This window comes from Brachyhypopomus gauderio, chromosome 3, assembly GCF_052324685.1.
Source record: "Brachyhypopomus gauderio isolate BG-103 chromosome 3, BGAUD_0.2, whole genome shotgun sequence".
NCBI lineage: Eukaryota > Metazoa > Chordata > Actinopteri > Gymnotiformes > Hypopomidae > Brachyhypopomus > Brachyhypopomus gauderio.
In genome coordinates this window covers 24,625,515-24,651,494 of record NC_135213.1, presented here as the reverse complement: position 1 = coordinate 24,651,494, position 25,980 = coordinate 24,625,515, and the positions used below count along the sequence as shown (strand labels likewise).

At 41.6% G+C, this 25,980-nt stretch overlaps 1 protein-coding gene across 2 annotated transcripts; it reads left to right on the top strand.

Annotated features, from left to right (window-relative positions):
* The first annotated feature begins 342 nt into the window (after positions 1-342).
* Positions 343-20,996, top strand: rhobtb1 (Rho related BTB domain containing 1). 2 transcript variants are annotated; one of them, XM_077000595.1, is made up of 10 exons: positions 343-644; positions 2,605-2,802; positions 3,014-3,117; positions 6,494-6,679; positions 6,871-7,829; positions 8,059-8,177; positions 18,069-18,219; positions 18,673-18,761; positions 18,916-19,021; positions 19,301-20,996. In XM_077000595.1, the coding sequence occupies exons 2-10, from the start codon at positions 2,623-2,625 to the stop codon at positions 19,468-19,470; spliced, it is 2,064 nt and encodes a 687-aa protein (XP_076856710.1). In that variant the 5' UTR covers positions 343-644; positions 2,605-2,622; the 3' UTR covers positions 19,471-20,996. The 2 variants fall into 2 exon arrangements, with proteins under 2 accessions (XP_076856710.1, XP_076856711.1); XM_077000596.1 differs by lacking the exon at positions 343-644 and adding an exon at positions 657-781.
* Positions 20,997-25,980: the final 4,984 nt, after the last annotated feature.

Genomic DNA, 25,980 nt, shown 5'->3' with positions numbered 1-25,980 from the left:
ATACTTCAAACTCTGTTGTGTTATGTTGAATGTTTTCTATGTAGATAGCCATAAATAAACACGCCCAAAGATGTCGGTCAATTTTAGCAGAAATGGGCATTGTTTACTCATTGCGCAAATTTGCCCACGTCATGTCTCATACGTCAGGATGTATTAACGTAATTACTGATATTTCCCCGTCTCGCAAATGAACCTCTAACACCGACAGATCCGCTCTATTATTTGGAATAAGACATTTATACGTCCTATACACCGATGGGTAACGCGCGTCCTAAGCGCGTCTGGAGCGCATTGTTTTCCTGAATGAAACCGTATGCCCGCTATTATTAGAACGGCTCGCTGACGTCACAATGGAAGCCGCATCCGCGTCTAGTGGGAGCCTGCAGACGTTCCTGCAAAGCGCATTTCAATGGGGAGCAGCACGTTGCCCGGAGGCTGCTTTAACTAACCTAGCGAGACACTGCGATATTAAGCTTTAAAAAAACGGATTAACATTTTTTGACACACTGGGACACTGTAGCGATTACGAAATGATCTTGCAGCATTTGCCCAGCTAGCACTCGGCGATTTATTTTTTACACTTCTTCAAGTCTTGACTTCAGTTTTTGACAACAATAATAAAAAAAACACAGTCCAAAGAAACGGTAGGTGTTTTGTGTTCAGCACAACAGTTCAGCACCCTTGCTGCAAAACAAAGACCGGGGTGGTGTCCTCGTGCTGTTCAGTCACCTGTGCCCTGGGCTTCAGCGCTTGTTGGAAAGGTTACTACTGCAATTATGTGGTATGATATTATATTTGTCATTATGTTCACAGCGCGTTGCTGCCGTTATGTTATGTAGTAGTGTCACTTGTGGCTGTTGTGAGAGAATAAACAATGCTTGCAACTGTTTTGATCCTAGCACCTTCATATTAACGACCCATCTTAGTTTTCACTCATTAGGCAATTGTATTAAGGACGCCCGTTACCAATTAAGCTCCAGCAACTGAACGTGGCATGACAACAGAAGTTTCGCATAATAGCCTACTGTTGTTATTTAAGTTTAGTTTGATGATAAATTGTTCCGTCAGCTGCAAAAGCATCAACCAAAGTGGTGCTCTGCACTTGCAAGATGATGAACAAGGAGTTAGACCTACTTACATTCTTCTTAACTTTGACTTTTAGAATAAATATAGGTGCACGTGTGCAATTTGTTGTAGTCTGTTGTAGTCGTAGGGTAAAAGTTTACGGCGATATATACTGTGACATACCATGCATCATCCAGACGTAACCAAAGTTAACGTGTATTTAATGTAGTGTTGATGTGGTGGTATTTGGTCTTTTATCCCCGCTACCTTTATCAGTGTGTTGGTTTTGTTTTGGTAAACAGATTCCATCAAAGCATTAGGCAATATCATATCCCCCTGGAGGTCAGTGTGGTCACGGGTTAGGTCAGTGTCCATAAATAGTCCCTGTGCATGCAGTTCTATACTCCTGTGAGCTTTTTATGTACTATTGATAAAATATGTGAAAACAAAGACTTACTGTTTATTGTCTTAGGGGAGAAGATTTTGAGAAGAATGGTTTAACGTCTTAAGGTTATAAGGTGCCACAATGGTTGGCTAGAATGGTGTAATGCAGTTTGCATAATATTTATGAGCCATGTTATACAATTAAATATTAAACAAATATCTGCAAATCTATAAAGTTGCATCTCTCTCTCTCTCTCTCTCTCTCTCTCTCTCTCTCTCTCTCTCTCTCTCTCTCTCTCTCTCTCTCTCTCTCTCTCTCTCTCTCTCTCTCTCTCTCTCTCTCTCTCTCTCTCTCTCTCTCTCTCTCCCCAAACACACACTCACATGTTTACACACATACATGCATACTCACATATACATACATATATACACACACAGACTCACACACACTGGAGTGTGATATGTAACTGCTGGAGTAATTAGGGCAGTGTCAATAATATGACATCATCCTCTGTGATATGAACAATAATCTCGTGAATTTACATTGATTCCATGAGTAAGTATTATTAATAAGAATCTCATGTTAAGGTTATTTGGTATATCTGCTATTATATGATCTTATACCTGCCTACCTATTTATTGCTTTAATCAAAGAGACATGAGCAGCTCTTTTTGTACTATGATGTTTCTCGCATAATTGCACATTCTATAGTATAACAGGGACAGTGCTACATTGTGGTTAAGAACTTTCAAGTGGACTTGAAAGTTCTTCTAGCTATGTAAACAAGTACCATTGGGAATAAATCGAGTAGAGAGAAGTATAAAGATAATTTTATTTATATAGTAAGTTTAATTAAAAACCTACTATGTTTACATGGAAATTTCAAAGTGCTTATGTGTGAGGACCTGATACATTATCACAGTATAAAAATTACAAGGGGACATTGTGAACTGTCTGGCTCAGCGAGAAAAACATGCAGAGCTACTATTTTGGGCTCATGCAAACATGAAGTCCTGTATTACACTGAGGTTTCACTGACCCAGAGCCAAGGGCAGTGTTGTCCATGGCTCACGTATACCGATTCCTGGAATCCAATACATTCCTCAGTCCTTGTTCTTCTGTGCGAACTTGCATCACATCCTTTCCACGTGCAGGGGAACCTGAGATCCGGCATGGACTACGAAAGACCCAATGTAGAAACCATCAAGTGCGTCGTTGTTGGAGACAATGCCGTGGGGAAGACGCGTCTTATATGTGCCCGAGCCTGCAACACCACCTTGACCCAGTACCAGCTATTGGCTACCCATGTCCCCACTGTTTGGGCCATTGACCAGTACAGGGTCTGCCAAGAGGTACATTTCTTTTTACCCACCTGAGTTGTGCATAGAATTGCATAGAATTACTTTTAAATATGAGCAGGCCCTATTTTTAAAATGCAATTTAAGGTGGTGGACGCATGGACACAGTTTAAAGAAAGACCTGGGCTATGGCTCCTTTGTGAAAACCTGTCCATAGTTAGAGTGGAGAAATGTCAGGCGGTGATGAAGGTGTGTCTGTTGACAGGTGTTGGAGCGCTCGAGGGATGTGGTGGATGATGTGAGTGTGTCCCTCAGGCTGTGGGACACCTTTGGAGATCACCACAAGGACAGGCGTTTTGCATATGGCAGGTAATTTTGCAGTGTTACTGAAAAGAAGCATAGAAAGAAGAAATTATTTAAGATTAGCTTTGAAGAGATAGCTTCAACTATTGATCACATCCGTTCATGGCTTTGATAAAATTATGGCAATAGGAGAATAGGATTCTTTTCAAGGTTTGTGCTAATAGCAGACAAAAATCTGTCAACCTTTTGTAGGTCACTCATGTAAAGCTTTGATTTTTGTTTTTTTTCTTTTCTTTTCTGTTGGTCATATTTCCTCTGTTCCTTTACTTTCTTGAACCTTAAAGACAGGTTGACCAGACATCTTCATTTTACTTTGAGTTTATAAGAAATGCCTCTTGTGTTTTTTTATTAGTGTTGTGTTCACCCATGCATCACCTAAGTGACCTCACTTCTGATTAAAGTGGGTCTTCCACTGTGCAGCAGTGAATGTGAATGTTGTTATTTTATGTTGTCTGGTGACCTGACACTGACCAAGTCTGCATCCCTTTCACTTGTCAATCTTCCCATAATATTCCAACCTCTTGTCTTCTGATTCTATTTAAAGTGCACTCCAAAGCTAGCATGTGAGAGTGGTGTATAATGCATGATATTGCTTTCATTTTATTAAGACTTTGTAAATGAATGTCAGAAATAATTCAACACTCCCTAGTACTGCCTCGCGGTGGTTGAAACCCACTCCTGCTTAGGAAGTGAGTGTCACGTTGATGGGGTCGAGCAAAGCTTTCGTGTCCTTTGAAAGTGCGGGGCAGATGGCTTGAGCATGCGCTGCTGCAGTGTTGGTCTTCCTTCCTCCTGACAGTTTGCGAGGGAGGCTTATCAGAAAGCAGGGCATCCCCAGCTGCACCACTTGATACCTGTGCTTCATTCCCTGAGAGGAAATGAAGGAACACACACACACACACACACATAAACATACTCCCTCCTTGATACAGGAGAGCGGTCGGCCAATCACCACCAAAGCCCTCGCAGGCACACGCAAGCACACGCAAGCACACGCAGGCACACGCGTCCAACCCCGCCGTGCTCGCCGTCCTTGGGATGGTCTCCCTCTCAGCAGAATTGCGTTTCCATTCTGTGGCGCCATATTTCCCTTTCGTGTTTTATTGCAGTCTAAAAATAAAACAAAAGTGCTGCCGCCATACGCCATAAAGTCGGAGTTATGAAGATCTGAGCCTCGGATCCATCATTGCACCTCCACTTGTTTTTACCCGCGCTCATCACACGGCCCAGTAACCCAAACCTACACTTCTAAAAATGGAGCTGTGGGCTCAGCTCCATCTGAGGACACATATATTTGTGGGCACAGGTCCGTTTGTGGATACATATATTTGTGGACACAGATCGGGTTTAAGGCCTTACTTAAATGACTTCAGGGGTAACTACATATTTAGTGATGGGGTCTGAAAGTTTCCAAAGATACACCGTTACGATCATAGATGCAAAGACCAGTGCGCTGAATGCTGACTGGCTCGCAGCGGAATTAGTGATGAGTAATGAACGACTGCATCACAAACAACAAGTCATAAATCTAGATGTTTATCTGTGGGTGTTTATCTCTAAGAGTTATTCTCTAGGTGTTTATTCACGTCAGTTCTGTGCTTCAAGAAAGATAATAAATCTGGTTTTACATTGAAAATAAGGCTCAAATGCAGTGGATTTGGAACCTTCTTTGGAAAAGGCTCTCCTTTCCAAACTAATGCTGTATTGGTTTGCTTTCTATTGTGTATGTGTGAGATTATCCAGTTTATCAGACTTTAAGGCTTCTGTGTGATAATCCTGCACTGGAGCCAAACTAGACATGCTCAGTCAGGGTTTTACCTTTAAGATTTGGCCGGAAAAAGTGCCATTGATTGGTGAATTGATTGCAGTTGCTGTTTTCATTGCGAATGCATGCTTTTGAAGCACCAAGAGGATTTGCAGGGCAGATCAAGCTGGGCACACATGACATGCACTTAGGTAGTGAGTGAAGTCGCGGCAGAGGGAGGTCGCTGACCCTCAGTACAGTTTTTAACTTTCCACATGTGAACGGTTCGATCATCAGCACATTGATTGGGGTCGGGAATGAGGCATGCTTGAGCTGTGGAGCAGATTTGCTATCAGCTCTTATTTGGCCCTGCTTTCAGCAAGCCATTCACTTCCTGTAAAGACCTGCGCTCAGCAGCTGTTATCTGAGCTCCTCTGTATCTCGTGTATTTAACCTTTCACAGTGCTTATTGCCGAACTGCTCCTTTCTTGTTGTACGATAGTGTTTAGCATGATAAAAACAAAAGACTTGGCCGGGAACCTCTGATGTGGACCCTCAGCCTGGAATCTATATCAGCAGCCTTCCAGTTTGTCTCAGAGGACTTTATATTTCCTCAGAGTCACTTGCATGATAAAAACCTTTGGGTCACACTTTTTTCATGATAACCACTGGGTGATTTTGTGCAACACACAAAGGTGAAATTTAATACTCTTGTGATATATACATGACATGACATTGAGTTAAATCCTTTTTCTCAGACCAGATGCTATTCCCACAACATTGATGCTTTTTTAATTACTTGCAACGGCCAATTACTACGTAGCATTTTTCTGTGCCTGTTTTTGTTTGTAGGACAACAATGGTCTTAACATGAACCTGAGAAACTTAATGGAGACGCTGTAAGTCTGCAGGGCCACTAGCGTCCTCCTAACCCTCTGCATTTCCAGTTTTGGCTGTGCGGTGTGGTAGCTGCGGCGTCCGCTGCTTGCCCCCGTCAGCGAGTGCTGCGCGGTTCCTTTGGTGGACGATGGCGAAGGTGGCGATCATGCATAGTTCACTGTTCTCATGCAGTCCCCCCTCCCCTGTCAGCATAGGCAGGGTACTAACCTCCCTCCGAGAAGGTACGCCAGCCATGTGTCAGTATGTCTGCATGTCCTCCTTTTTTGGGTTTTGTTTTGTTTTTGTTTTCTGTCATTTTTGATTCTCATGTTTGAAATGGTCTTCGCTCAGGCAGCTCAACCCCCGCACCCCCCCTCCCCCACCCCCCTCCCAAAAAAAACAAAAAAAAACAAAAAAGGATTGCCAAAGGTGTTCATTGCTGCAATCGTCAGATGCCTCAAAGGACATGGGTGGGAACCAAAGGCAATCTTTTCACATCCTGTCACGAGATCAATGTCAGGCTGGCATTGAGACTACGGCGGGTCCTTCCTTTGCATGCTGCCTTAACACTGCAGGACTGTGTTGGTCCTGCTGCAGATGCTGCTTGGTGCCTGTCACTCTACAGCACACTTTGCTGCACATTCTGTTTGCATGCTGTGTCAAGTGATGTCTTGCCCTCTGTTGGTATGACGATGGCTTAAGACGATGGCTTATGAGCAGTTGCTCGAGTCACCTTCTCTTCATTTTCACATCCCCAAGGTCTGATGTGGTGGTTCTCTGCTTTTCCATCGCCAACCCAAACTCTCTCCATCATGTCAAGACCATGTGGTACCTGGAGATCAAGCACTTCTGCCCACGTACACCTGTCATTCTCGTAGGGTGTCAGCTGGATCTACGCTATGCAGATCTTGAGGCTGTCAATCGGGCTCGGCGACCACTAGCGAGGTACCCACTTACATTTTTAGTTTTCAGACTTCTGTTGCTATTCAAGCTTTTTTACGTTCAGTACAAACAGGCTGAAAATATTTACTTTCTCCTTTGGTTAATGTTTTTTATGGATAAAGTGGTTGCCCTTTTACTCAAACCCCCAAGGGTTTAAAAGGTATTAAAATACCTTGTTGAAATGTCTCCAACAGGCCAATAAAACCTGGAGACATTCTGCCTCCTGAGAGAGGAAGGGAAGTGGCTAAAGAGTTGGGTATTCCATATTACGAGACAAGTGTCTTTGATCAGTTTGGCATTAAAGACATCTTTGACAATGCTATTCGAGCTGCTCTCATCTCCAGACGCCACCTTCAGTTCTGGAAGTCCCATTTGCGAAGGGTGCAGAAACCCCTTTTGCAGGCACCTTTCTTGCCCCCAAAGGCCCCTCCACCATTGATCAAGATCCCAGAGTGTCCCTCCAACAACCGGGATGGCCCAAGGCAACTGCTGGAAAACCCCCTCTGTGCTGATGTCATGTTCATTCTTCAGGAGCACATTCACATATTCGCCCACAAGATCTACCTGTCTACCTCATCCTCCAAGTTCTTCGACCTCTTCCAGATGGATCTCTCCGATGAGTCCCCATGCATGGTGATGGCAGAGCGCCATGACAGGGAACATCTGATGCGGGCCTTCAGCCTGGACACGGAGGAGGACGCAGCCGTGCAGCCTAACCTCTCCCCCTGTTCCCTTCGTGCCTCAAAGAGTGATGGCACTCTGAAAATGGTCAACTTCAACAGGCAGCACCATCGGACCAAGCTGTCCCTGACCTCTTGGAGCAAGGCCTTCTTCAGCATGTACAAAGAAACTGTGGTTAGCCCAGTGACAGGTAGCCTGACTCCCATGACAGTGGTAGCAATGGACCAATCAATCCAGCTGGGTCCATTCAGTGCAGTGCTGCGTTTCCTATATACGGGGGAGCTTGATGAGAAGGAGAAGGACCTGATGAAGATTGCTCAGATTGCAGAGATCTTGGAGGTTTTCGATCTGCGGATGATGGTGGAGAACATTATGAATGAAGAGGGTTTCATGAATCAGGAAATTACAAAAGCTTTCCATGTGAGAAAGGCCAACAGGATTAAGGAGTGTCTGGCCAAGAACAATTTCACAGGTAAAAAATATGACTACAACACAAATTATTAGTGTATATTCTACTGCACTGAATCAAATACAAATCAAGAGAAATTATTACTATTTCACTAACATCAGTCATGTCTTTATATACTTTGACATGACATATTCTGACATTACAGAATTATGTTTGAATGATAAACAATTAAACTAGGTTTGACATTGATATTTGAACTTTTGTACGTGGCATTCTTTGGCCATCCTTGAAGATGTGACATTCAGGTTGGATGATGGAGCCATCAATGCCCATAAACCTTTGCTGATCTCCAGCTGTGACTGGATGGCTGCTCTGTTTGGAGGCTCGTTCATTGAGAGTGCAAACAATGAGGTGAGTGAGAAAGCTTTGTGTAAGGAGCTTTAGATGGCATACTGAAAAGTTTGTGGAATACAGTATTTGTTACTTCATCAAGTGTGAGTGTCTTTTTCAGTCTTCAAACAGATTATGCAAGGTCAGACTGCCTACATGCAGATAAATACATGCATATGTGACACACACACAAACACACACACACACACACACACACACACACACACACACACACACACACACACACACACACACATATTTTCAATATTAATTTCCTTCGGGATTAATAAAGTACCTATCCTATCCTATCCTAACCCTGATGCCTACTGAATATTGGAAATATCACTCAGTTTTGCATCAGATACCTACTGAATGTCAGACATCTAATAACTAATAAGCGATAAGTCATTTGTCTCATTAAAATTTTTATATTTATTTGAGTAATTTGTATCATCTGATATTTTGGAAACCATTTTTACATGGCAAGCAGTAAACAGGCTTTACATGGCAAGCATTTATAAAGCATATTTCCTTCACAGAAGCTATGTGTACTTATTTATGTTGCTAAAGGTAGTGTCTGCTATAAAGGTTCAGTAGAGCTCCTGAAGAGAGCAGGTCAATTTTACTCTATGACAAGAGGAAGTTTACATCAGTCATATTGAGTTTCCTTCTATGGCCAGGAAGATACTGAAGATGATGACAGGCCTACTTCATTCAGTCCAGTAATGTGCCGGGCCAACATAACATTCCAGTGTTACAACTGGGGCAACTTTATTTTAGGGATGCTGGTGTCCTACTTCCCCCAAGTATGTAGCGCACATTTGAATTAGCAAAGAGCATTTCCAATTTCTCCCTTTTAAAAATGTTACCTGCAGAGTTTTCCTTTGAGCCATGTTATGTAATTGGTTGCATACTTCTGGGTGCAATGCTATGACATGTAGTATGTTGCTGGTACATGGTACATTCCACTTCTCCCCCATGCCAACCTGTATATTGGAATGACCCACTGGGAGACAGTAAAGTGTTATTTGCTTGGACTGCAAGATATAAGAAAGGGCACACACTGTATTGCCTATCCTGTTCAGTAAAGAGGTTAAAAAAACTATTGCGACTTGGCAAGGTTTTTCTTAATAACAGCAGCAGACGAGCTGAACTACTTCATATTTTTCCATAAGGCAGAGGAGTCATTCAGATAAAAGAAACTGACAGTGAAGACTGTTAACCTTGACTAACATTTCTCTAAGCTGGCTGTGTTAGTGTTTCAGTGGCTAATACCAAGCAAGCCCATTTAGCATTCAAAATGGAAAAGTTTTGTCCACCAAGACCATTCAGCTTGAATGGTAACCTGAATTGGTAACCTTGATTGGCAAAAATGGGAACAGTCTTACTTCATATTTTGCAGATGTTACTTGTTTGGATGAAAAGCCTAAGACACAAATGATAGCTGTACAGCTTCACACAATGTGAGGATGCCCTCAATATTTATTACATGCTCACAACACAGTACACAGATCCTAAAATATGACTGAAGTGCTGAAAGCTTTTGAAGCGTAGTTTACTGTGAGAAAAAAGCAGCATTTGAAAATCATCAGTTCTGAACACACAAGTCAAATCCAGAATGAATGCATGAACATTGATAAGCTTGTAGCTGAGTTAAGACAAAGAGCACACACCTGTAGAACTGTAGAACTTTGATAAGCATCACAAATAACGTGCTCAGGGAAAAGCGGCTAGGAACAACAAATCTCACATTCGAAATAGAACTGGAGATTTGTCGTGCTAGAGAGGTCACAACCGCTCAAGCTAAAGTAATGACCGTTGAACATGGTGAGTGCAGCAGCAAGGTGTACATGCTGTTATAGCTAAAAGAGCAGGACACATACAGCTAAAATTAGCTGCACTAAACTGAGTGGACCACTATGAGGCAGAACATGCGAGCACTGGAAAATGTTGTGCAGACCAGCTCACAAATGTTCTCATGGCCATCTTTAACATCTCTCTGCTCAGCACAAGGCCTCCTCCATGATCTTCATGGTGAAGAAAAGATCACATGTTCAACATGTTGCACATAGAGCTCAGTTTAGCATTCAACTCAGCCATTCCTCAACAAATAACCGGAAAGTTGAGGCCTGAATCCCACTTCAGCAAGATCTTGGACTTCCTGAAGGAGACCTCAGTCCATGTTTGGAGCAGCATCTCCAGCCCCACCACACCGAGCCCTAGGGCCACCCACAGTGCTCAGTCCACTGTCTGCTCAACCCACTAGAAATTGACTCTGCTGACCCACATCATCATGTTTACTGGTGGTGGTCTCCATGTTCTCATCAGCTGGGACTATGAGTCAACATGGAAAGAGAATGTGGAGTAGCTAATGGACTGGGGCACAGTTAACAACCTATCTCTGAGTGTGGACAAAACAAAAGTGTTGGTTGTTGACTTCAGGAAAGTAGGGGGTGATCACTCTTCACTCTGGTGTGGAAATTATTAACATGTTCCTTAGTATTCAACTAAAAACCTCATCTAAATCCTCAACTGCAGCTCGATAGCCAAGAAAGTCCAACAGTGACTCTATTTTATGTGGTTGAAAACTCGCTTCCTCTTACCATCCCCCTTAATATCTTCTACTGAGTGATTATAGCCCCATTTTTGCACCTCTTCACATGTCTTAATAATGTCTGCTGCTAGAACAAATATCTTATTTCATATATGCTACAAGCATATCTGCTGAACACATATATGCAGTGTTGGGAAGTAAGGAATTACATGTAACGACATTATGTAATTTAATTACAAAAAAAGTGTAACTGTAATTCGTTACAGTTACAATGAGAAAATATGTAATTCAGTTACAGTTACTTCTGGAAATATTAAGAATTACAATTTTAGTTACATTTTAAAAATATAAACAAAAACCTTTGCAACATATTTAATGATATTTTTATTGCTTTGCGCCCTATATCACTGTTTCCCGCTTGTTTCTGTACTGGAGCAGCAAGCGTGCGGTTCAGTATCAGCTCAAGCAGCAATAATGACAGACGCCTTCAAACACTGGAAATTCAAGGAGCATTTGTTTGCGCTACATGTGTTGTCAATAAATGTGAACCACGTGCCACAATCGGCAACTATTTGTGATTATGCCAAGCCTTTGTGTAAATTTCTGAGTTTGGAGGTTTATTTCCGATCAGAAGGCAACCACTATTGAGGTTGTAAGCGAGCTAACAGCAAGGTATGCTGACCATCAAACACTGTGGTTTCCATAGTTAGCTACCAGCTGGGCTAGCTACTACCATTCACCTAAATGTGTTTGTCCTTTTGCCAGCTTGATTTACAGGCTAACCAAATTAACTGTTTAAGGTCCTAAACAGGTATTTGTTGGAATCATACATGACTATTATAGGCAATGACAGATGGTATAAAATGAATATTTATGACTGTTTGGTGTTGGAAAAACGTTTGTCTATGACACGACCTAACCTACCCAATTGGTATCATTGGACCTATCTTGAACCTACCGTTCGACAAGCAATACATTTAAATTAAATTAGTATGAAGTAATGAAATGCAGTTTGGTGTCTAATCAAGTGCAACACGTGCAGATTGTATAGAATGCAGTATTTAGAGATAAAATGCAGTTATTTACAGCTCGTGTAAGTAAAGATGGTTAATAGATATGTGCAGAGTTGTGACGGGCAGGTGTGAGCAACAAAAAGGAAGCGATCACGCCAAGTCTCAGGGAAAAAGGGTGGTTTAATATAAAGTGTGCAAAACCTAAAACCCGTGCAATAGATCCAAATTAAGGATATAATGACCAGCGGTCAACTGGTACAAAGACAAGACATATATAGGCAAACAAACGACCCTCAGGTGAGACGGATCACGGGCTCCGCCCACCTGAGGAACGCACATGACGTCACCAAACAACAACAACAACAGCCGCTGTGGACAGAGACGGCCGGTAGGGGGCCGCCTCACCGTGACAAGAGTAGATAAATTATCTAGAGAAATGCATGTATGTGTAATGTAGTTATGGCAGTACAATGCACAGGGCAAAGAAAAATAGCATGGTATAAATAAATGTGATAAATACAGATGGAATCATACAGATAATATACAGATTATCCTATACCACTGTAGATAGGGCTATACAGATGTGAATTGAAGAGGAACACTGTACAGATGTTGTGTGGATGGTAAGGTATGGACAGAGGGGAAGGAAAGAATGGTCTTTGGGAAGAGTTCAATAAGGTGACCACTGTGGGAAAGAAGTGGTTTCTGAACCTGCTTGTGTTAGTCTGCAAACTGTGAAAATGGTAGAGCCTGGGGGAGGAGCAGAAAAGAGTATGGCCCGATGACAGGAGTCTGAGAATCTTACATGCCTGGTGCAGGCATCTCTTCTTGTGGACCTTGTGGTCAACAATTCCCTCTCAGCTTAGTACTCTTTTAAGGTTCACACTGTCAGTTCTCAAAAATAAAATGTTGAACATGGGTCAATACTCATTTAAACCTTAAAGTAATCCAAAAGTAATTAGTTACATTACTTTTTAAAAGTAATTGAAAAGTTACACTACAATTACATTTTAAACAAGGTAACTTGTAACTGTAACGAATTACATTTTTTAATTAACTTACCCAACACTGCATATATGTCATAGTATGTTGCATCTTCTGCACATCCACTCAGTGCCAGTTACTGGTCAGTATTGTTCTATATGTTGTTGTGATTATTGGTCCAGTATTTCCTATGTATTGTTGTTTGTATTTATATTCTTTTATTTTGCACCATGTTGTTGAGGGCCATTATTTAATTTCACTGTGGCTAGAATGACTGTAAAATGGTTCTTGTCTTGGCTCTTGAGATGATGGTGCTAAAATCCAGCCCAAAGGAATAATCAGATATGCACACTCCTCGCCTGAAATTTTTTTCTTCAAGTCTATATAACAAGTGTGCAAAACACCCCTGCAATTCTGCTCTCGCCTCAACTTAATTCAAAAGGTTAATGCCAGTTCCTTCCTTAGCTCCAGTCAGAAAAGAGCTGTTCAAGTAACGTCCATCGATCTTTGGGAGACAGGATGTATTTCCAGGATTGCGTCACATCTACACTAATCTCAATGTGACCCTGGTGGTTCACAGCTGATGGAAGATTCTATTTGCTATTAGCGATAGGCTGAAATAGACACTACAGGATGTAGATAAAAGGGACGTTATTTCGCAAGTCACAAAGCCTACCAGATGGGGTCAATAGCTTAGACATAACTGAAAAAGGATCCCTAAGACATTGTCTTGGTCATGAGAAGATGTGGACTGCAAGAAAAGTGTCACCATTCTGGATTAAAGGTTATGCTACTGGCAAATACAGCTTGTTGAAGATTTTGCTGACTTCTTCACTTTCAACACACCATGAAGCAGATATCTGTTCCACCGTCTCACCTTTGGAGAGAAGTCAGCGGGTAAGGCATTTCATCAGATGACCCATGAGAACTTTAGAAACCACGGGTTTAGGTGACTACACGTCACATGATCATTGATCAATTGATCAATTAAAATGTGCATCATTACATATTAAAGAAAATGAAAGAGGAAGCAATTTAGCTCGCCATCAAATTTAACAGCCAAAAGGTTCAATAGTGGTGGCTGAAGTCACATTAGTGCTGGATGGTAGATGTGTTCCACCCAGAACATGAACGACACGCCAATGAAGCAGATCTCACAGCACCATTTCAGGCACTCCTGCAGAATGACGCATTGTGGTGATGGCTGCCAGCACAGCGGCAGCTATGGACAAGCTGAAGGCAGCCAGGGCAGCCCCCTACTTCACTTCTCTAATCCAAGAGCAACGACTGCCATACCGGCACGTGCCCAAATTTGGCCTTGAGACACGTCATGCACAAAAGGCAGATCATAGCATACACCCCATGAGTGCCGTCTAATGCTTTGCAGCTTCTAGCTCTTCAGAAATACCACAAGTATGTGTATGGCACACCAGTGATCACAAACTACTTGGGGGTACTATAGCCAAACCCATTGGCAAAGCAGCAGTGAGATGTAAATGGATGCTATACTCCAAATTCAGAAATGTGACATAAACATATACACATCAGGCAACGCCGCGAGGGTAGCTGATGCATTCTCCAGGCCAACATCAGGTGCAGTCACAGCTGAACCTCAATGGTGAAAGTGGTACCTCGGTGGTAATACATACTCTGAGCCCACAAACAGCCCCGGGTGGTGATGTTGCTCATTGCTGCAGAAACCCACTGAGGCAAAAAGTGAATTATCCCTTTTGAAGCTAAAGATGCCCACAGAGAAAAAAACAATGTGTGTAAAGGTCATTGGGATATGCTAGAGAGCTAATGTATTGGTGGAATTGTGTTTGAGCTACAGCTAACTCATGCCACACACACTTCCCAAGACAGAACCCAAAGTTGCTACTGACATGGATCTTCAGAGGTGCTTCAAATCAACAAGAAGACATCCGTGGTCAATGGAAAACTCAAGGGAGCCTTTGCACAATATGGTATTAAAGAACAGATTTCTGTTCCTCATCTTCATATCTGAAAGATCCATGTTCAGGAGGAGTAGAAAGTGCTTCTGATGTGGCAGGACTTCCTCTGCTGTTCAGCCAGATTCTATAATCCATCTTCAACATCACCAACACCTACAGTGCTTACAGTGGAGAAACAGATGCACAAGAACTGGTCGTAATGTAGTGATGCCTATGAAGTTGCAGGTCTATGCCATGGGTTAAAGTTCTCCGTCGTTTTGCACACGAACGAGGAGGGTACGGCTCGAGAAAAGAGACCACCTCCCCGTGGCTGCGTGTGCGTGGCTGCCTGGCCATGGCACAAACGCGTTCCTGATCTCGCGCATGCTCGTTCGTGTGCAAAACGATGGCCGACGCCAGCGTTTAGTGTAAGTTAAAATACCTCGTTTTTGTAGACAAACGAATCTTACATTCTAGTCTTGTATTGGCAATGTATATGTTCATAAAGTTACTTTATGGAGAGGAAAACATTTAAGAATAGCCTGTTAAGTTCTCTGCATTGTAAACTTCGCATGGGAACAATGAACAATGCTTGACAAATTGGGAATACCAATCAACTGTAAATTGAACAGTGTTTAAAGAGGGGAAGCCATGCGGCTTTTGCAAAAATAAAGTTCTAAATGGAAATATTTTGTTTGTGTGTTTTCATGTATTTCTACCTGAATTTTATCTGCAAAACATTAAGTTTAATGTGCATTGAAGTTTTCAAATCCTTTGCAAACATCCTTATAATGCCATGTAGGATGTTTCGTAAATACAAAGAGTGAAGGTATATGTAGTTATTTATGTAGAAACGGTAAATTTGCATTTATTACTTTTATTTAGAAATTCCTATCACGCGAGACTATAACGGAACTTCACCAGCGCGGTGCAGCCAGGATGAGAGAGCCATGGTGAGAGAGTCTCCCAGTCTCGCGCCGTATACTATTGACACGAACGAGCATGCGCGAGATCAGGAACGCGTTTGTGCCATGGCCAGGCAGCCACGCACACGCAGCCACGGGGAGGTGGTCTCTTTTCTCGAGCCGTACCCTCCTCGCGCGCGAGGCTCTCGCGCACGGGTGGAGCCACCGCGATTACGTCATTTTCAGCGCACGCACCGCCCGCGTCGCCCGCGCCGCCCGCGCTGCCCGCACGCGCCGCGTCAAATATAATGGCTTAAACCAGGCTTAACATGGATGGTTTTGTTCTGTTTGTATTTAAAAGCTCTATCCAGTGTAATTTTTTTGTAACATACCTACTTAAAGCAGGTAATCTTACGGCTTATGTTTTTGTGAATAGTGAATTTGATAAAAACAAGAGAGCTTCATACCTTTTAAAACTCACCAGGATTCACTAAATTTGACTTGATCTTTAAATAGTTTTCTGAAGAGGACCCCCAGATTTATGTACATTTATTGCTCAGGTGTTGCATTTTGTCGCTTCATAGATTCTCTCTTCTCTCCTTACACAGGCTGTTTAGATAAATATACTTTATAAATGTGTTTATTGTGTAGAATTAGGCAAAAGAGGTCGTGTCCCAACTACACCACATTTTCAGTAATTGCTAGCATTGTCTTTTGCCAGGAAAAATTTTCAGTCAAATGAAAATTTCTTGCTTTAACCCATGGTCTATGCGGAAATATTTACAGAAATATGTTCATCATACACATCTGTAAATAAAGCTAAAAGTGAAAGAATTATTTAATGAATGGGGGCGATGTTGTATATGCAGCTGGTATGTGGTACATTAGGCATCTGTAAAAAGCTATCTGCAAGTGCTGTAAAAAAGGGCATATGTTGTATTCTGTTCAGTAAAGAGGTTCTAAATGTATTCACCCCCCTTGGCATGTTTCGTGTTTTGCTACCTCACAACCTGAAATTAAAATGGATTATTTGAGGGTTTGCATCATTTCATTTACAGAACATGCCTACAACTTAGAACATTTGAATTTCTTTTTATTGTGAAGCAAACCACAAATAGGACAAAAAAGAGAAAACATCCGTGTACATAACTATTCACCCCCTCTAAACTCAGTACTTTGTGGAGCCACTTTTTGCAATTACAGCTGCAAGTCACCTTGGATAAGTCTCTTTGAGCTTGCCACATCCTGCCACTGGAATTTGTGTCTATTCCTCTAGGCAAAACTGCTCCAGCTCATTCAGGTTAGATGGTTTCTGCTGGTGAACAACAATCTTTAAGCTGAACAACAGATTCTCAATTGGATTAAGGTCTGTGCTTTGACTAGGCAATTCCAATACATTTAAACCACTTGAGTGTTGCTTTAGCAGTATGCTTTGGGTCATTGTCCTGTTGGAAGGTGAACCTCTGTCCCTGTCTCGAATCACTTATAGACTGAAACAGGTTTTGCTCAAGATTATCCATGTATTTAGCACTATCCATCTTCCCCTCAGCTCAAACCAGTTTCCCAGTCCCTGCTGCTCAAAACCATCCCCACACCATGATGCTGCCACCACCGTGCTTCACTGTGGGGATGCTGTTCTTGGTGCGATGTTCTTGGTGTTGATTTTACTCCAGATATTGTGTTTTCCTTGGTGGCCAAGAAGTTCAATTTTAGTCTCAGCTGACCAGAGCACCTTCCTTCATACATTTGGGGAGTCCCAAAACAAGCCTTCTTATTTTTGTAAAGGTTTTTTTTCTGGCATAAAGCCCAGCTCTATGGAGTGTACAACTTATTGTGGTTGTATGGATTAAGGTCAGATACTCCAGTCTCTGATTGGAAACTCTGCAGCACCTTCATGGTTACCTTTGGACTCTGTACTGCCTCTCTGATTAATGCCATCCTTGACTGGTCTGAGTGTTTTGGTGGGCAGCCCTCTATTGGCAGGGTTGTTTTGGTACCATGTTCTTTCCAATTGATCATAATGGATTTGATGGTGCTCTGGGGGATCATCAGAGATTTGGATATTTTTTATAACCCAACCCTGACTTCTCAACAACTTTGTTCCTGACTTATTTGGAGATCTCCTTGTATTCATGGTGTTGCATGGTGTTGCTTGTTTAAGGGTGTTACAGCCTCTGGGACCTTTCAAAAAAATTTTGTATATATTGATAGATTTTGTGACACTTAGATTGCAGACAGGTGGATTTCATTTCACTAAGTGACTTCTGAAGGTAATTAAATAAATTAAATTAGGTAAAGGTAATTAAATACAGGTTGTAATGTAACAAAATAAGTTAAAAGCCAAGGGGGTGAATACTTCCGCAAGGCACTATATAAAGCAATTTTATTTAACCTTGCTACAACATTGGTTTTTCCAGTGACATTCATTTGTAAACTCTGTCTAGACATAGCTGTTGTTATATATTTGTAGTGATGTATTGGAGTTTCTTCTTTGCCCTCTGTGGATGTGTGCGTGATTTTGCCAGGTGTACTTCCCCAACACCAGCAGGGTGTGTATGCAGGCAGTGCTGGAGTACCTCTACACCAATCAGCTGTCGCCCATGGCCGACCTGGACCCAATGGAGTTAATTGCTCTGGCAAACAGACTGTGCCTTCCCCGCCTCATTGCCCTGACAGGTGGACACTCCATCATGCGCGCGCGCGCACACACACACACACACACACACAAGCTCTTCAGACCAAAAGCCAAGTAGCCAATACAAACTTGAATCAAAAGTGATAATTTGGTTCCTCCATTTAGAGTTGCTAAGTAACGAACAACGTCAAGACTCGATGAGTCTGATTCCAAGAGCCTGGTGGAGTGCAGATTGCAAGCTGTCTGGTTAACGTCATCAAACGTTCACATGAAACAGTAATGGTTTTGTAGAGTGGAGCATTTGCCTTAGACAAAAATAAATATACAAAAAAAATATATAACATGTTTTCTGCTGAGATGTTTTAATCTCAGATGGATGAGAAGCTCAGTAGCATTTCTAATAGGTTATACACGCTTATAACCTTTGAACAAAGGTAGTTTACCATATTTAAACTCAAGATCTGTTTTAAAAGGTTTTTTTTTTTTTTTCACAGAACAATATGCTGTGAGTGAGCTGGTGAAGGCCTTCAGAGAAGGACAGGAGATCGACGGGGAGGTCCTGACATTTCTGGAGCTTGCACAGGTCTTGGCTAGAGAATCATTTTGACTTGACCTTCAAATATATTACTATTCAAATGTATTTGTTTTTTTAATATTATGAAATCTTACATGTTAATAAATATATAACTATATCAGTTTGCAAGTAAACTGATCTGTTTGTTTTGTTCTTCTTGTAGTTCCATAATGCCAATCAACTTGCTGCTTGGTGCTTGCACCATATCTGCACTCATTACAATTGCATATGTGCCAATTACCTCAAAGAGGTGAAATCCAAAGCACCAGGTAAGAATGACTCACACACACACACACACACACACACACACACACACACACACACACACACACACACACACACACACACACACACACACACACACGGGCAGTATGGTGTGTGAAGGAATGCTGAATGAGTGATGTATGCAGTGCAGTAATGCCCTGCAGACCTGTAGCCTTTCTAGTGTCCTCATGAGTATTAGCAAGTGACCTTCATCTGCGATATCAACACATGGTATAAAACGTGACCATGTCTTGATCACTCTGTACATGCTGTGGCCTTAACAGAGAACCAGGAATACTTTGAGAAGCACCGTTGGCCACCAGTCTGGTATCTGAAGGAGGAAGACCACTATCAGCGTGTGAGGAAGGAGCGGGAAAAGGAGGACCAGATCCTGAAAAAGCACTTCTCTCGCCGCCGTTGGTGTTTCTGGAGCACCTCTCCTGCAGTGGCCTGAGACGCAGAGACAGCAGGAGAAACAGCGCCTCCCGCTAGGCTGTCCCTGCTAACGTTTCATGTCTTAACTTTCACACAATGCACTGGCATCTACCTTTTTTTCTACTTGCATATAGGTCAAGGCAGGCGTCCAAAAGTTTCAAAGCACAATCTGTGTCCTAGTAATGCAGGCCAATACATTTTATGTTGTTGTCTAGTGAACTTCAGTTAATGGTAACTGAAGATAACATTGTAACATTTGACTCTAAGGGTTGTATAACAAGAGAAAATGAATCTGTTTTGGGATTGCTTGCCTCACGGCAAAGTCCTGTCATTCACTAGACATCACAGCAGAATGTTCCCCAGAATTTGTCTCATTTTCACCTTCCGATGCTTAGCTTCCTCTTTGCTCTAGGCAACACATTTTTCAGCAGTTATCCAAGTGCTAAATTCTTATGCTACAAATGACAACAAGCTCAGACCTGAACTGAATTGCAGTTTAATAGAATCAATAATGTAGAACATTTGCATTATGAGCATTAGACCTCTTTCTGCTGATTTTTTGCGACACTTGTGACCTCAAAGGTGGGAACAGGGACCGCATTTGGTGATTGTCTTGAGTTTACAGCAGCTCCCCTTTGGCTCCGGCGCTACGTAATAAAACATCAGCTACATCAAATGCAATAACCAGAGGACAGCAGTCGTCCTGGTGCCAGGGAACTGCCTTAGCTCATCTGGCTAGGTCTGCGTTTTTCCATGGCCTCTTCCGTTCCTTTAGCGTAGCATGGTGTATACTTAATGAAAAGTTCAATCTTATTTTTAGAAGGGCTTAGCACTATGGCTTAGTTCAGGGTTTACTTGAAACAAATCTTAACCAACAAATGTATCAATTCATAATCATTGATCACATATACTACCTTCACTGTGCTAGTGCTAGAAGTTACATATACTGTAGTGGATTGTAACGTTATCTACACATTAAAGAATGTTATAGTTGTTAAAGGTTAAAGAAACTGTAGATATCTTTAGAGGTTTCATGATGGATATGTATAAGGGAATGTGCAAAAAGTTGAAATAAGCTTTTGCCTTTAGATTGAAGAACATTGAGACTTTGTGCTGTTCATTGTTCGTGTTGGTCAGCATACTCTTGGTATATGTACTTAACTGTTAAGAGCACGTGACAAAAACATTGTTTGTGTACAAAGCACCACATCACTGATCATGTAACCTGAACCAGGCAAGCCATGTGGTTTTGTCTGTGGGTCAAAGGGAAACTTAATACTTGAAAAAATAGAATGTTTTTGTCACTAGTCTTGTAGGTTGTCTTTAGTTTCCAAAAATAAGAAGTAAATAACAATGCGCACTAGATGCAATGTGATTGTCTATTTTAGTGATTTGGGCAGAATTGGTGTTGACTATCATTACCTGCTACAAACCAAGTGGCTGGTTCATTTGGTTCATGCTGTCAAAGGCCTTTATCTTGCTGGTCAATAATCTTAATGTTGGTTGTTTATTAAGGTATGTATTTGTTTAATTATTTTATATACAAAATATTTAATAAATAATAAATTTACTTATGCAGAGTATTGTGATTGTGTTTTGGTATATTTATTTTGTAATAAAAGATGTATTTTCTGAACTAAAAAAAAGACAACCTTGGTTATGGTAAGCATCAGGTAATAGTTATTATTTTCGGCACTGGCCCAAGATAAAGGTTAAGCTTTGGACAAAGGTTTGGTTAGGGTTTGATTTAGGTGTCTAATTACAGGTATTTAATTCCTACTTGAGTGTGTGATTGGACTCTTAAACATGTGCACACACACTGTGTTTTTTTGCACAAGGCAAGAACAGTGCTGTTACAATTTCACAGAGACACAGTTCTGAGCTCCCTACACTGTAAGTACACAGTCAGCTGCACTGCATTAGGCCTGCTGTGAACAGTGTTCTTTCTCACCTGTTCAATGCCAGCTGATTTCCACTGAGGCTATTTGATTGCTTATCCATGTCTGCATTGTTGGAGGTGGTACATGGGGCAAAAGTCAACACAAAGCACCGTGGTCAAAGCATTCAGATGAGGATGAAAGCCATCTCTTCTGCACAGACGCATGTCTGAGCTATGTTAGCCCACAATGCATGAAAGGGGTTTTTTGATGATATATTATTAAGCCTGTCATATAACAGTGTCATTTGAAAGCACAGTTTATGAACAGTTTTGGTATCATCAACCTCAAGGGACTTCACACAAGCTACTGTTCCTTAAATGAAAAGCAGTGCATTCTATCTATACTGACCCATTTACACTCCCCAATCTTTGAGTGTCCTGACTACATCATCCCCTGTCTGCTCCCCCACTGTTTCCATCTCCAAGGCCAGGTGGAAGCATAATGGCCAGCAGATGACATCCTCTACACCAGGACTTTGTACTTTAATACCTCGTGATCTGGTCTGTACCTTGCTAACTTGACTAACTGGACATTTACTAAGTGTCATTCTGTTATTTCCAGACTTTTTTGATGTGACTTATTGCGCGCCTTTAGGTTAAGTTTCACTGCCAATATTCAGTCCTGCTACTTTATGTAGTAACCTGAGAAAGGGTTTCAAAAACAGCCTAATCACTGCATCCTGGGCAGTGTGAGCCAGTGAGTGTGACAAGGTGGGATTCACAATGTTCTTCTTTCATGCAGGAAGTAGACATTCCATGAGTAGGCCTATTAGTCTTGTCTCAATTTTCCAGAATCCAAATCCAGAATTCACTGTGATACTTGTGACAACTGTGATTAGTATGGACTACTATTAGGCCTAAAGACCGCATTTTATTTAATTTTAATAAATTAAAACCATTTTAAACTGCTTTTGAATGTGTCAGCTAAGAAGTAGGTCATCTGTGGAATTTGATCCCTTCCAAAATATTCTGTAACATGGCTGCGTGCCTGAGTGGCCTAACCTAACCATCTTGAGCCTATATCCACCCTGACTGTCACCAGAAGCAAAGACACGGCAACATTTATTTGCATAACTTGACTTGCAGCACTAGTGTGTATATGGAGGTGACAGAGTAAATGTAGGACACCTTTCACATCAACACATTTTTGACAGTTTTATTTTCCCCTAATAGAAATTCTTAGGGTAAAAAAACTTGTCCAGAGATGTCTGGACACCTGGTTATCATTAAGGATGCATATAGTGCTATAGAGATTTTAGTGGAATTGTATCTTTGATGCATTCATTTTATTGCCCCAATAAAAGTAGATGTTTGTTTTCTCCAGGCACTGCCCTAGGTAATACATGCATTTTGTTCATTCCAACACCTCAAATATCCCCACCCCAAAAAATAGGGAAAAATGACTACTTATGACCAAAATTAATGTTATTGTTTCCCAATAAAAATTCCTTATAGGGTAATCAAACTTGTCCAGGAATGTCCAGACCCCTGGTCAATATTAGGGATTTAATAAAAATCCTTTCTGGAATTAAATGTTTGTACATGTTATAGGCCTTCAGTGGTTAACGCTATTATTAATAGGATGCTCGCCACCCAACTAACCATCTTTGCCAATAGCCATCAACACAAATGGGGGCGCCATCTGCCTCTGGTGCTGTGGGCATGTCGAGCAGCAGTGCAAGAGTCCACGGGTCTCACACCAGCCCAGATGATGATGAAGTCACATCAGCAAAGTCAGCCTACTACAGAAAGAAATTTGAATCATCTGCATCCAACCCACGCAAGCTATTCAGAATTTTTTTCTTCTCTCCTTAACCCTCCCTCACCCCTCCTCCATCCTCTCTCACTCCTGAGGATTTTGCCATCTTCTCTGAAGATGTCAAGAGATCCCTGTCCATTCATCTCAGCAATCATCAACAACTCCTTACTTTCGGGTCATGTACCTACCGTGTTCAAGATGGCAAGGGTGGTACCAATCTTGAAAAAAGCAACACTTGACACCTCTGACATGAACAACTACAGACTGGTATCACTTCTTTCTTTTCTATCAAAAACTCTGAAGTGAGCAGTCTATGCCCAATTATTTCTCTTCCTCACCCAGAACCAACTCCATGAGCCTAATCAGTCTGGCTTCAAACGGGCACACTCAACAGAAACTGCCCTCAAAGCAGTGATCGAGAACCTCCATGCTGCCAAGGCTAACAAGCTATCATCAGTTTTAATTCTTCTAGATCTTTCTGCAGCCTATGACACGGTCAACCACAACATCCTCCTCTCTGTTCTTTCTAGCCTCAGTGTGAAATGGATACACTCATATCTTGAAGACTGGTCCTATCAGGTAACATGGAGAGGATCCACATCCAATCCATGTAAACTTTCCACTGGAGTCCCCCAAGGTTCAGTCCTAGGCCCTCTTCTCTTCTCTTTATATACTCGTTCCCTTGGTGACATTATCTTGTCTCATGATTTCTCTTATCATTGCTATGCTGATGACACCCAGCTAATTCTTTCCTTCCCTCATTCTGACACCCAGGTTTCTAGGCGTATCTCGGCATGCTTGGCAGATATTGCTTCATGGATGACTGCTCACCACTTGAAGCTCAACCCTAGCAAAACTGAGCTTCTGTACATTCCAGGAACCCCAAACCCACACAACGACCTCACAGTTTCCTTTGAGAACACCTTGTTAACACCATCAGAAACTGCTCAAAGCCTGGGTGTAACGTTGGACAACCAGTTGTCCTTCTCAACACATGTTTCAAAACTGACCAGATCCTGCGGATTTCTCCTCTGCAACATATGGAGAATACTACTCAAGTGCTTGTGCAGTCTCTAGTAATCTCGACTTGAAACTCCATGCTTTGTCTCATGGAAGCCAAAGCTCCAGACTATTCTACGTCCTGGCTCCAAGATGGTGGAACGATCTTCCATTAGCTGCTTGGTCTGCAGAGTCTATTGCTATCTTCAAGTGTAGACTGAAGGGGGAGCCAGTCTGTGACAGAAGCGGGCGTAGGACATGCGGTATCAAGGTGAGCCTCTTAGCCAAGGTGCTTCTGTTTGGCTGTTCAACCCATGATGGAAGAAAGAACGCTGCCCCAAACTCCAGTCTGACTGGGAAGGACCATGCTGGGTGCTTTTTGCGTCCCCAGTACTGATCACTCTATTTATTATGTAAAAATGCAAAAATTATCAATTCCGTAAATCCTACTGAAATAGCTAACACTTTTCAAAAGTTGGACACTTGAGGTTTTCCCATGTCCCTGGAGTTGTGCATTCTGTTTTTGTGATAGAAATATGAGGTATAATCATAAGGGTATTTCAGTATTTTAATATAGTTTAAACGTTTTGCTTACGTCATCTCTAAACTATATATTTTTTCCCTCAATTAGTAACATTTTAAGATAAGATAAAGATAAGATAAGATAAACCTTTATTGATCCCACGAATGGGAAATTCAGTGTTCATGTGTTCATGTGTTTTTTAATTTTCATTTAAAGTTTTTTGCATGTCCCTCCTCAAGTTACTGTCCATCCTGTTATGTCTAAGTACTGTCTCTTTAAGTGAAGAGCTGTTTTGCATACTGACATCATTTCCCGGAGCTCACATAATTTTTTTGGGACTGTGGATACTGTGGAAGGTGAGTGGCTATCTCCACACGTCAATGCCTGTTTTTTCTAATTTTATCCCATCCGTCTTACATGATTAACCACATGTCCATTATGTTAGGAGAAATATTAAAACAAGCAGTAAGATTTAATAATTTTATAATAATCATATTACAAAGCATACAATTCATTGCCCAATTCCACTTTTTGCTAGAGTGTTTTTGCTCACAAACTGGATATTGGCTACCTTTATTTCCTAATGTCAACCCTGTTATGGTCCACCCAGTTACCACCAAAGACCAAGGTGGTCATGCACATAACAGGGTGGACATCATAGTGTATCTATGAAATGCACATGTGTTTATGTAGCTTTATTATTCAGTTTAGAGTATTGATAGAAATATTGTTAATTACTGTGCATCTCTTAAAGAATGTTGCTGAGACACAGAAGTGTTACAGGGAACATCGAGATTCTGATCCTGAAAGGAGGATGAAATACCTACAAAGAGAGAGAGAGAGAAATGGTGGCAAGATAGGCAGACAGACAGGAAGAAGACAATTGCTGAAGTCAGTGTCATGGTAAAATGCATGCACTGCAATAGATATAATAAATACATCCATGAGAGAATGGTATACTGATGACCAGGTACTATGCCTATGCCAAATGAAGAACGCTTTTTTTATCTAGCTATTGGGTATAAAGGTGGAAGATAGAATTATGATTTGATGGAACAGATCAAGGGCTATGGATATGATTAGTGCATAGTAAGCCAATTGTGGTTGGATTTAAAAATAAAATAAAATTGTTCACAAGCAATAATTACCCTAGATGGCACTGCATTAATGGTCCTGTAAAAAGGTTTTAAAAGTTCATTTGTGGGAATTTAACACAGCAGATTAGTATTTAAACCGAACGTTGTTTTTTGTTTTGTGTAGTTTGGGCTCAGCTTCACATTCTGTGTACTGAGATGATGAATGCACAGTT